General features: G+C 44.5%; 1 protein-coding gene across 1 annotated transcript in view; it reads right to left on the bottom strand.

Moving 5' to 3' along the window:
• The window catches only part of ZFYVE26 (zinc finger FYVE-type containing 26), an 88,860-nt gene that overhangs the window by 29,939 nt on the left and 45,723 nt on the right, over positions 1-13,198 (bottom strand). Inside the window, exons 22-28 of the mRNA XM_049770531.1 lie at positions 11,284-11,480; positions 9,665-9,769; positions 7,836-7,958; positions 7,367-7,543; positions 4,267-4,513; positions 3,813-3,911; positions 1,695-1,858 (exon numbers count right to left, since the gene is read on the bottom strand). Of these exons, the coding sequence (XP_049626488.1) occupies positions 1,695-1,858; positions 3,813-3,911; positions 4,267-4,513; positions 7,367-7,543; positions 7,836-7,958; positions 9,665-9,769; positions 11,284-11,480 (1,112 nt within the window). The remainder of the gene's footprint in view (positions 1-1,694; positions 1,859-3,812; positions 3,912-4,266; positions 4,514-7,366; positions 7,544-7,835; positions 7,959-9,664; positions 9,770-11,283; positions 11,481-13,198) is intronic.

A 13,198-nucleotide genomic window follows, 5' to 3' on the forward strand; every position in this document is an offset into this window, starting at 1 on the left:
TGAGTCTAAAGGAGGCTAAAGTGGGCCGGAGAGATAGCATGGAGGTAGGTCGTTTGCCTTTCACACAGAAGGATCGTTATTTGAATCCCGGCATCCCATATGGTCCCCTGAGCCTGCCAGGAGTGAATTCTGAGAGTGGAGCCAGGAGGAACCCCTGAGCCCTGCTGGGTGTGACCCCAAAACCAAAACCCCCCCCCCCAAAAAAAAAAAACAAAATAAAGGAGGGTAAAGGGCCATGGTGGGCACTTTACACACTGGTGTGTGTGACCCACAGTCAGTGCAGTGAGTATAGTAGTAAAGGTAAGGAAAATAGGGGGAAGGGAAGGAAGTAAACACTGGGCTTTGACTTCTAGATGCTGGGGTGGAAGATCATGGCCAGCTCAAAAGCAAAGGTGACCCAGTTCTCAAGAGCTTCTGCTGCAGGGATGCGGGGATGGTCAGGAAGCAGCAGCAGGGAGCAATGGCTCTAAGTGCCATAAGTCACATTTTTTGCACAAACCTGGTGATGACAAAGGGTCCTTTTTCAAAGTACTTCTACACTGGGGTTTGGGAGTGACAGTACAGCAGGTCAGGCTGTAGGCATGCAGAATGACTTAACACCCCATAGAGTAACCTGAGTGCTGCCGAAATTAATGCCTGAGTGGAGCCAACAGTGACCCCTGAGCACTACTGGGTGTCGCCTCAAAACAAAGCAAGACACAAAAAGCACAACAGATTCCACAACTACTGCCTCACTGAAACATCTAGAGGTGATAGGAGTTCTATAGAACAAGAGAAAACAGATGTGGGCATTGCACTGCTTTTATCAGCACTGGGCTAACACTTTCTTTCATCTGGTACAGGGTTAAGTGCTATCATGGTTCATTATAACAGCTCTGCCAACCAAATAACCTTTCACCTCTAATTTATAGATGAGCATTTGAGAAGAAAAAAAATATCTCATAGATTCTTGGTAGTCAAAGGCAGAGCTGGGAGTAGAGCTTGGGTTAGAATTCCCCCAACATGCTAAATTGCTAGATGATCATGTCCTACCTAAAAGTCAGTTCTTGCCAACCCATACAGCATCTCTCTCTCTCTCTTGCTCTGTTTTTTTTTTGGGGGGGGAGGGGGTTGGGTCACAATCAGTGGTGCTCAGGGCTTACTCCTGACAGGCTCAGGGACCATATGGGATGTTGGGAATTGTACCTAGGTTTGTCCCGGGTTGGCCACATGCAAGGCAAACGGCCTGCCTCTGTGCTATTGCTCTGGTCCATCCACCCTCCCTCCCTTTCTTTTCTTTCCTTTCTTTCTTGTCACATTCAGCAATGCTCATGGGCTCTGCATTCAGGAATTTTCCCTGGAAGGCTCAGGGATATGGGATGCCATAGACTGAACCCGGGTTAGCTGCATGAAGGCAAACACCTTATCCACTGGACTATCTTTCCGACTCCTCGCTGTATCTCTCTGATTAGGAGAATGGCAAGGAGTGCAGGACTGAGGACTAGGTGCAGGTTGGGCTCCTGCCTAAAACCAAAAGGACACTCTGCTCAGGTCAAAGACGAAGCTGGAGTCTCAGGCACAGCAGTTTACCTGAGAATCCGAATGTTCTTAGAGGGTGTGGAGATGGACACCGGGGTTCTCAACTCATATGCTTCCCAACTCAGGAACCCCTTTCATTTCTCCTGCACGTGAAGCCAGAGCCTGGCGTTACTCACCATGGTGAAGTGTTCCCTGCGGCAGACCATGCAGACACTTTCCGTCTCATCGGGGACCCACTGGTGCCTGGCAGGGGGGGTGGCCGGGGGCACAAAGTCCAGCGGGGGTAGGCCCTGTGGGAAGCACTTCTCCCTCACGCAGGGTGAATGTACAAGCAAGTTGCCTGGGAAACAGAATATGAGGGGGTCAGAAGGATGGCTGATGAAGGAGGAGGGAGTGAGAGAATGAGAATGCTACCATTCTCCACATTTCTGCCCAAGTAACTCATGTGGTGAGCACCATCAGCGGCCAAAGAGAGCCCACAAGAGAGTCTCTTGATGGGAAACTACCAGAAAGCTACCTGCACATGTATTCACAGTGTGGCAAGCCGGAATCAAATGTGGGCCAGTGCATAGAGATATGCGGACAAAGATAGAGCTAGCCACAGGGAGGCAAAATCAGAACTGTTCACATTTGGCCTCAGTTATGTCCACAAATATGTTTTCTCCTCTTCTCTACAACTTCCATTATCCTCAGATGCTTCTGGAAACAAAAGTTGTGAAAAAAACTTTGGTTTTTTTTTGTTTGTTTGTTTGTTTTGTCCAGAAACAAAAGACAAGCAATCTATTGACTAAAAAATGTTTTGGTCTAATGCCAGGAATGGATATTATTTAGTTTTTGTTGTTGTTGTTGTGTTGTTAGGTTTTTGGACACTACTTAGCAATGTTCAGGGGTTACTTCTAGTTCTGCATCAGGCAAGCTCATTGGACCACATGGGATGCCGGTATCAAGCCCACAAACGCAGCCGTGCAACAACTCCGAGTTTTTTGACAAATGACAACTTGATGTCATTCTAGTGAGAATACATCAAGTTAGAAGCCAATGTGTATTTGAAGCCGCCTAATATTCAGAAACAAAAGAAGTAACAAAAGGATCAACTAACAACTAGTAAATGCCTGACAATGACTTAATGACTTTACCATGAGATGCAATAACTTATACATTTTCTTACTGCTTTATTTTTTTCTTGCTTTTCTTTAAGAGTCATTTCATTACTACTAACCTGGAAAAACATGTATTATGATCAACTGTGTAATACATGGCCTTTAAATAAAATAATTTATAAACTTATAAAAGAAAATGGAAGCTAGGATTTCCTTCAGAATTGACCACAAGAGACACAGGACTCTAGATGCAAGAAAAGTCAGCACAAACTGTGGACATTGGTGGCGGGAAGTGCACACTGGTAAAGGTTGTTATATACTGTATGATATAATTCAATCATGAACAACTTTATCTGTGGGGGAAAAACTGCATTATGAATAACTTTGTAATCATGGTGTTTAAATAAAAAAAAATATTTAGGGCCCGGAGAGATAGCACAGCGGCGTTTGCCTTGCAAGCAGCTGATCCAGGACCAAAGGTGGTTGGTTCGAATCCCGGTGTCCCATATGGTCCCCCGTGCCTGCCAGGAGCTATTTCGAGTAACCCCTGAGCAACGCCGGGTGTGGGCCAAAAACCAATATATATATATATATATATATATATATATATATATATATATATATATATATATATATATATATATATATATATATGATATTTAAAAAAAGAACAGTCAACATGAAACAGCCCCTATATCAGCAGGTCACAAGTATGAAAGGCTTCATTGCACTTTCCTTTCTACTTGGACAGAGCAGAAATTCCTATACTGAAAGGCAAAAACAAAACAAAACAAAACAAAAAAGCCCTGAGTAAATCAAGATATCCAAGTTGCCTGGTACACCTGTGAGATATTACTGTGCTGGAACTCTATGCTCCTCGCAGGATAGGAAGAAGCTCTCAAATAACAGACTTGGAATGGCAAACTAAACTCTGTTGAATCTTACTTGGCACCAGCAGAGTACTTTGGCAGAGTACAGGAAAGAAAAATAGAAAAAAAAAATAGATCCTCCCCACCCCAATCTTCAGAACCTTACGGGGGGAAGGTTATAGATCTCACCCTAAGAATTTTGCTCATCTGACTGCTGGCAAAACTAATGCTTGCAGAGTATCTGGCATCAGAAAGAACAGGGAAACACTGAACTAAAGACTACTGATGCTATATGTAAATGTCATAAGCTCAGAAACATCCTTACCAGGTACAGCAGCAGGAGGAAACTCCACAGAAGGTGACTTAGACAGGGTCTCGAGGTCTGAAGTTTGACCCACAAGGTCCTGGAGTTGACTCACAGAATCTGCAGAGACAAAATGCCAAGAAGACAGTAGAGCACAGAAGCATCTTTCTTCACTAGGCTGGATTCACAGCCTGTCACCTTAGGATTCCAGCAGGTGTTAAGTAATATGGCGGAAGTGCAACCAAGGCCACAGTGCTGAAAACGCCTCAAACAACAAACTATGTCATAGCATGTAACATCAAAGGGGCTGATAGAGGATTTGCAAAACAAATCTAAAGCATCAACTGGGAAGAAGGCATTTCAATGGTGGTCTGGGGGTGTAGGGAGGAAGCAAGCTGGACACCATTAGCCCAGATATAGCTCATTTTCTTCCTTCATGGCAGAACCCATTGGGGTGTGTGTGTGTGTTAATTACCTGATCGCTTCTCCCTCAGAGAGTAAGGGAAGTCCAGGGCTTTCCCTGCATATCTGGAAAGAAGAGAGTCAACCTGGTCCATGGTGAAGCCAATGTCCAGGCTGTCCAGCAGCTGGTGCAGTGTCTGTACAGCCACAGTGGCCCAATCCACCTGCATGTTCATGAGTAGCTGTTCCAGCATGAGCAGGGGGCTAGTGGACAAGTGGGCATAGCTGGCTCGGTGCTGCTCAGGCAGAGTCAGCAGAACCTGTTGAGGATGGAAGGAGAGGCACTTAATGCCAAGAGTTGTACACAAATTTCTGAAGAACCTTAAGGTTCCTATGGAGAATGGAGCATAAAGTTACAGGGCAACCCTGGACCAAAAGGCACAGGATAACCTGGCGCTCTTCAGGAAGCAAGTCTGGACCTTTCTGTCAGTCTTACAGTGGGCAACAAAGAAGGACTAGAGGTGCTGTCAGCAAACCTTTTCTATAAAAGGTTGGACCGTGAATCTTGTAGGCATGCAAGAAGGTTTCTGCCCCAAGTACTGAACTCTGTTAAGGTAGCAAAAGCAACCACAGGCAAAATACAAATGAATCCACATGCCTGAGGGCAATGAAATTTTATTTATAAAAATTAGGCAAAGGATAAGAAATGTTATAATGTACTACAATCTGGAGACTTGAGGGACAAAGTAATTGTACATGGGTTCTGTTTTATTTTTCTTAATGTTCTTTGGCTGAAATTCAAATTAAGGTATCAGCAAGGGGACTTCTTCTGAGAACTCTGTTTATGGGTGATTGTCCTTCCACTATAACTTTACCTTGTCCTCTTTCTTTGCATCTTTGTTCTCATAATTAAAAATAAAAAATTAAAATAAAATAGAAAAAAAATAAGGCAGGAGACAGAGAAATAGTAGAGTTAAGGTGTTTGCCTTGTATGCTGCTGATCCTGACTCACTTCCCAGCACTGTATGGTCTCCTTAGCACCAGAAGGAGAGGATCTTGGGCAACACAGAGTGTGGCCACAAAAGAACAATAGGCGAAGACTGGGAGCCTGCTGAACCTTGTACTAGGCCCTACACACATAGTTGAGGTCTACTTAGATCCTAAAGTCATAATCCTTCCAAGGAAGTGTTACTAGATTAAGTATTGTAAAGCAATGTCAGTGGATTACCTAAATCTAGCACCCTGAGTGTCTTGTTGGTTTAGATTTTTTCTCACAACTCTTTTTTTTTTTTGGTTTTTGGGTCACACCTGGCAGTGCTCAGGGGTTACTCCTATGCTCAAAAATCGCTCCTGGCAGGTTCGGGGGACCATATGGGATGCTGGGATTCGAACTACAGTCCTTCTGCATGCAAGGCAAATGCCTTACTTCCATGCTATCTCTCCAGCCAACTTTTTTTTTTTTTGAGACATACCCAGAGGTGCTCAGTTTTACTCATGGCTCTATGCTCAAGGGACCATATAGGATATTATGGTCATCTGCTTGCAAGGCAAGCACCTTAATCTTTTGTACTATATCTCTGGCTCCTAGACTTCCTTTTAGGCATAGCTGTCACTGGATTTGAACTAAATTCTCTATCCCTGGTTCTTGCCAGTTTTCAATAGGATTGATAATCGTTTGATTCCAAAAGTGTTTATTTTAGAAAATCTGGATGGTGTGTATGTGGTGGTGTGTGTGTGTGTGTGTGTGTGTGTGTGTGTGTGTGTGTGTGTGTGTGTGTGTGTGTGTGTGTGTGAACTTAGCCACTGGGCTACTATTTGTGATCCTAATTCTCCCTGTCCCTGTTCCATTTGTGGGACAGCAGGTCCAACTGCCAGTCAGAGGCAAGAGAAGTCTGGCTGATGCTCTATCTTTCTCTGCCCGGTTCATTTTTTTTTAGCCTGTGTTAGGCTAGATATTTGTCCTACTATTTTCTCCCAGGTTGCACAGGGTAAGGGCTACCTGTCATTTAATTTTATTTATTTATTTATGCATTTATTTATTTCTGGGGGTCACACCCAGCAGTGCTCAGGGGTCACTCCTGGCTCTGTTTTCAGAAATCGCTCCTGGCAGGCTCAGGGGACCATATGGGATGCCGTCCTTCTGCATGCAAGGCAAACCTCCATGCTATCTCTCTGGCCCCTATCTGTCATTTTATTACCTAAGTGATTAGCTTGTTAATTAGTTTGTTAATTAGTAATTCCAAATTACATTAGAATCTTCTTTGGTGAGAGCCTATTTCACTCCCAAGAGATTGCTTCTTCTGGGGCCAGGAAGGTGGCACTAGAGGTAAGGTGTCTGCCTTGCAAACGCTAGCATAGGACGGACCTCGGTTCGATCCCCCGGCGTCCCATATGGTCCCCCCAAGCCAGGAGCGATTTCTGAGCACATAGCCAGGAGTAACCCCTGAGCGTCAAACGGGTATGGCCCAAAAACCAAAAAAAAAAAAAAAAAAAAAAAAAGAGAGAGAGATTGCTTTTTCTTTTGTTTTGTTTTTGGGCCATACATGGTGATGCTCAGGACATACTCTGGCTTTTCACTCAGGAATCACATCTAACAGTACTTTTTGGCATAAGGGATGCTAGGTCAACTGTATGCAAAGGAAGTATCTAACTGTGTCATCTCTCTGACCACCCAAGAGATTGTTTTAAATGATTTGGACTGGAGGTCAAAAATTGAGTAGTACTTTCAAAAATCCAGGTGGTTTTTACACATGGTCACTTTCTATGTGCCTCAGAAGCACTGAGGCAGCAGATGCTGTGTAAAGTATGAAGAGTTAGAATCCTTTGGAGTCAGAACAGTAAGAAAATGACTAAGTCCTTTACTAGGGAAAAGGGCTGGAGCACTTGCTTTGCATGTATGAACCCTAGTTTTGATCCCCAGCACTGCAGGGTCCCCTAAATACTGCTGGCTTTAGGCATCTTTGGAGGGGATGGTACAAGAAAGTGGGGGAAAGAGAGAAGAAGAAAGGGAGGAAGAGGGAATGATGGGAAAGAAGGAATGAAGAAAGAAAGAAGAAAACAAGCCCTAATGACTCCTCTAGAATGGCCACAGAAAGTGCAAGTTTCAGAACTGGGAGATGAGCCTGCAGTCCCCACTCTGGTTTGCTTTACCAACACCCCCTTTTTTTTTTTACCTTGGATCCCATGTACAGTGCCTGGATTTCACGGTGACGAACAGCAGTCAGGTCTCCATAGAAGTGGGTAGTGAGGTAGTTGGCCAGGAAGTGACAAGTGGCCAAACTGGGGTGAAGATCCAGGGACTGCTCTGTGACCTCAAGGCACATGGAGGCATCAGGAATTCTTTGCAAGAGCTGTTGAAGGAGGGAGGAAACAAGTCTGTGGAGCTCAGCCCAGCCTTTTTTGTTCGAGACAGATATTTAGAGCCATTCACTTTAAACAAACCCTTTCTCTGTCCTTAACTTTTTTAGATCCAGAGCTTCACAAATGATGCTTTTGACACTTTAGGCTCAAATAGCCATTAATAGATCCCAAGAACATGAGTAGCTGCATCTGAGATAGGGCACACGTGATCCTGGATTCAGCATGAACCAAAATCTGACTAACTCCCTCCCCAAAGGAAAATGGAAAGTGGAGTGTGCTTACCTGCAGAGCTTTCTCATGATCTCCTCTTTCCAGCAGGTGGAGAAGATGCTTTTGATGGAGGCTGATCAAATGTTCCCTTGGAATTGGGTAGAGGAAGCCCCACTCCTCACAGAGCTCATATTCCTGGAAAGAGATGTGAACCCATCAGTTCCTGGCCATGGTCTACCTTGCATTCATTCTACTTTGGCCTTGTTCTTCTCAGGGTTCAAGAGTCTATCAATGTATGGGAAAGTCTGGTGAGTGCTGCCAGAAACTTCATTTTGAGTTAAAGTGGGATCAGGGGCTGGAGTGATAGATAGCACAACAGTAGGGTATTTGCCTTGCATGATGAACTTGCCTTGCAGAATGAACTTAGAATTCCAGAATTCCACATGGTCCCCTGAGCCTGCCAGAAGTGATTTCTGAGTGCAAAGCCAGGAGTAACCCCTGAGCACCACCGGGTATGGCCCCAAAACAAAAACAAAACAAAATAAATAATAAAAGTGAGATCAGAAATTCCAAGGATTGGAAGAGCAAGATAAAACCATAACAATGGAGGGCAGAGTAATAGCACAGTGGGTAGGTCATTTGCTTTGTATGCAACCGATCTGGGTTTAATACCCAGCATCCCTCCTAGGCCCCTGAGTCTGCCAGGAGTAATTTCTTAGTGCAGAGCCAGGAGTAACCCCTGAACTTTCCTTTCCCTCAAAAAATCATTGAAGCAGGCTGACACAGCTAACACCATCAATTTCCTCCAAGCTCCACCACAAAATAAAATGCCAGTGTTATCTCCATGGTACATGTGTCAGTTTGTGGAGACATTAAGGAAGTAGGGGAGATGAGGAGACGTTACCCCACTGGGTTAGCTGCGGCTACACAAAAGTGCAGGCTCAGGGGCCACAGACTTCCCTGCACGGGTCCATGTCACTTTCCACCTAGTTCCCTGTAGTCTTCTCCCACCTTCAGAATTTGTGAGTTCTAGAGTATATACATACTCAGAATGGTGAAATTCCTGAGCATTGTCCAAATAGTCTAGCCAGGAACACCAGGGTATCCTCCTTGCAAACTCTGCTTGGGTGGAATGAGGGGAGGCCTTCTGTTTCTCGGTCTCTGTTCAGGACCCTACCTGTGAGCCTACCTACCATATGGTCACCTGTGACCTGAGGAAGTAAAGTACTGCCATTGCACCCTTTGTAAATGTGAGCATGTAAGGGCTAGGACCAGGGGAGTCTTCATTTTAATTTTATTAACTATTAATGTATTATATATTTATTATTTATTTACTTATTATTATTCACACACACCCCCAATAGTCTTTATTTCACTGTTATTTAGCACAGAGCCTGGCAAATAATTTGAGGAATGGTTCTTGAGCCTGCAGCACATCTATATTCCAAATTGCTCTATTAACTCTTTGAAAGGCAGATAAAATTCTATGTTGGCATTTAATTATTTAATAAACACATGAACAGGGCATGCTAGGAGGTATGGCATTTGTCTGGCACATGACCAACTTGAATTCATTCTCAGGCATCCCAGTCCCCTGATCACAGCCAGGAGCAATTCCTGAGTTCAAAACCTCTGATACCACCAGTGTGGTCCCAAAACCAAAACCAAAAAATAGAAAGAGGGAGAAAGAGATAAAAGAATACCTGGGGGCCATAGTCATAACAGTTGGTAGGGCTTTTGCCTTGCATATGGCCAACCTGAGTTCTATCCCAAACACCCTATATGATTCTCCTAAGTCACTCCACAGGAGTGATATTTGGACAACTCTAGGTGTTATCTAAAAACTAAAAAAGAAAAAGAAAAAAAGAGAGAAGTGTGTTATACCCAAGATGATATAGTACCTTTGCTTCTAGAATCATGTGCATGACAGTGGAAGGGTCTTCCATGCAACAGTTCCTCAGGGCCTGCCAGCCACTCCACACCGGGGTCTCCTGTAAACCTAGAATCTAGGGAAAGACACAGGAAGCCATCAAAGCTGTTAGTTGTCAGATGGGACAGAAGGAGTTGTCACTGCAAAAGAAGGCAAAGGCTGTTACGGAGCTAAGTGAGTCCCTTTGGGGACCGTGAGCAGGAGGAAAGGCTGCAAGTGGGGGACAAAGGGCTGGAACTTCTCTCACTGACAATCTCAGGAACTTTACAGGCTCTTCAGCTGTTCCATCCACACTCCTTCAGCTCAAAACTACCCAGAATATTCTTTTAGCGTAAATGATCTTTATGTACCATTTTAGCCAACTTTTTAGTTATGGATGAAACTGTTAAGGAACAGTAGGAAGAAATTATTTTCTCATCTGTTATTTTTATTTTCCTGGGTAGAACTCAAGACTTTGCTTCCAGGTAAAGAAGAAAATGTTAACATATTTTGTTAGTGTTATACAGTTGTACCACCTAAAAGTATCTCCTTGAGCCACTTGATTTTGAATACAACATATATTCCAAAGAATCTTTCAATTTTTGCATTGTTTCATCCCTTCTTACAAAAAAGAGGTAACAAGGGCCGGAGAGATAGGACAGTGATAGTGCGCTGGCCAACCTGGGATGGTCCAGAGTTTGATCCCTGGTATCCAATTAGGTCCCAAGTGTGAGAGACTTCTGGGCTCAGAGCCAGGAGTAACGCCTGAATGCTGCTGGGTGTGCTCACACACACAAAAAGACATAACAGACAAGGGCAGGGGAGATGGCACAAGGCTCATCTTTGGAGCATATGATTTTCAGGAAGGAGCCTGGGTTTGAGCCAGGGCATTGCAAGGTCCTCCAGATGTGGTTCCAAAACCAAATCAAGAGGACACAAGAGACACAAAATACTCAGAAAGTCAAAATACACATATGAAAAAAAGCTTTGTGGATAGTAAAGCACATTCCAATGCTAATGAATTCGAGTCACACCCACAGTTGCTCAGAGGCTTTTCCTGGCTCTGTGCTCTGACGTGCTTAGGTATTGCTGGGAAATTAAACAGATTTCCACATTCAAACAGATTGTCACATACAAAGCAAGTGCTCGATCTACTGAACTTTCTCTCTCTCATGTAATGCTAATTTTGCTTGCAGTTTATCCTTGCTTAATGCATAACTACTTAAAATGGCAGAAGTCAAGAGAACAGGAACTAGGTTAAGAGTCTCCTTGCTATCCATTGAAGAACAGAAACTAGATAGATAGCAAAAGTGAGGCCTAGATTTTTTTTTTTGTTTTGGGGGGGTGCATACTTAGTGGTACTCAGGACTTATTCTTGGCTCTGTACTGAGGAAACACTCCTGGTGGGCTTGGGAGACCATCTGGTGCTGGCGATCAAACCCGGATTGTCTGTGTGCAAGGCAAATGCCCTATCCTCTGAACTTTTGCTCCAGCACAGAAGTTCTATTTCTTAAAAATGTCTATTACTTAAAATAGTAATTGACCATTATAGGAAGCCAGATGGAAGCTGGTGGGCAGTTTTCTTCCTTCCTCTGACATGGGGGCTCGTACCTTCTGATAGATCCGCAGCTCTGCCAGCTTTCTCTGGAGCTCACACCTGAGTCCATCCTTGACTGCTAGGTCTGAAAGACAGTAGGCCAAGATCTCCAGGCAGGACTCTAGAGGCCAGCGGTCCACAAACTGCAGGGTGAGCTGACTTCTCATAGACGCATCCTTTATAGGAAAGAGGTATTGCCAACCTTCTGTGTCTACAAGACAAAAGAGGCCCAGAGACTGTAAGTCTAGTACCAGAAGAGTTTAAGAGTCCAGGTCACTTCTCTAGACAAGGGCTTTGTTTGCATTTACAAAATGCAGCTTCAGAGAAGGATCCTTGAGATCCATCCAGTGTCAACCAGTTTTTACACTGGGCACCATTACGTGACAAGGAAACAAAACAAAACAAAACAGGCTGTCCTGCCATCTTTTCTTTCAGGGAAACTTGAATGAGGTGATGAGTCTTTCAGAAGGGAAAGAAAGGGAGGAAGGAAAAAGAGAGAAAGCATGAAGTAAAAGGGAAGGAGAAAAGACAGGAACATATGAAGGCCTGTTCTCAGGTGGTGGCTCTTTTAGAAACTTTCACGGGAGCATGGAAGTTTAGTTTTCCCAGAGTTTCCACTGTGCCATACCTAACTACCTGGGAGGCAGAATGGGCAAACTAATTTTACTGCCTCCAATGACTGAGCAATCTCCTGTTCCCACATTTCCTGCACAGATCTGAGAGACAGACGCCCAGCAAGCAACACTGACAGGCAAGCTGGAGATTTCTCAGCTTTCTCCAGAAGGAAATTTTTTCTTGCCAAGAGACTGTCAAGCCTCTTTCTAGAAGTCAGGCCCACTGTATGCCCACCTCTGCCTGCCCTCTGAAGAGGTGCAGGTCACTGCTCGCAATTTGAATTATACATTCAAGTCTAGGGAGCTTTTACAGAAGAGTATGTCCAAAAGCACACGGTCTGGTCTTGCATTCTTAAAAGCAGGACCCACTCTCAGCAAGCTTGATGCAGACCAGTGGTTCTCAGAGGCCTTTACACCTCATACCTGGCAATGCTGGCCAGTGCCTTGTACATATGAGCCCTGTACTACCTGAGCTACCTCCTTAGCCCACACAACTCTGTTTTTGAAAATAAAATTTTTGTTTTTGGGTCACATTCGGCAGTGGCGCTCAGGGATTACTCCCGGCTCTGCATTCAGTGCCCTGGCAGGCACTGGGGACTATATGGGATGCTAGGATTCGAACCACCATCTGTCCTGAATCAGCTGTGTATAAGGCAAATGCCCCAGTGCTGTGCTAGCTCTCTAGCCCCTTGAAAATAAAATTTTATCAGAACACAGTTACACTCATCTACGGCTGCTTGCACATTTTATGGCAGAACTGTCATTACAGGTGACTGCCTGGTATTCTAAGGAAAAAAATTCGCTTTGGTTTTGTTCATGCCTAGCAGTGCTCAGATTATACTCTTGGCTCTGTGCTCAGGGATCACTCCTGCTAGGACTTGGGGGATCATATGGGATGTCAGGGACTGAACTTGGGTTGGCCGCATGCAAGGCAAATGCCTTAAACCTTGTATATCTCTCTGGTCCTGAATCATTTTAAAGCACACAAAGGCCTGAATCTTCTTTTTTTGTTTTGTTTTGTTTTTTTGTTTTTGGGTCACACCCGGCGGTGCTCAGGGGTTACTCCTGGCTGTCTGCTCAGAAATAGCTCCTGGTAGGCACGAGGGACCATATGGGACACCGGGATTCGAACCAACCACCTTCGGTCTTGGATTGGCTGCTTGCAAGGCAAACGCCACTGTGCTATCTCTCCGGGCCCAGGCCTGAATCTTCTGGGACCATTAGATGGAGCCCAGATACTAGCATCTGGTTCCCATAGGCAGGTCTGGAAACATAGAGCGCCTGTCCAACATTACGTAGAGAACTCTGCTTCTCA

This window comes from Suncus etruscus, chromosome 3 (assembly GCF_024139225.1).
Source record: "Suncus etruscus isolate mSunEtr1 chromosome 3, mSunEtr1.pri.cur, whole genome shotgun sequence".
Taxonomy (NCBI): domain Eukaryota; kingdom Metazoa; phylum Chordata; class Mammalia; order Eulipotyphla; family Soricidae; genus Suncus; species Suncus etruscus.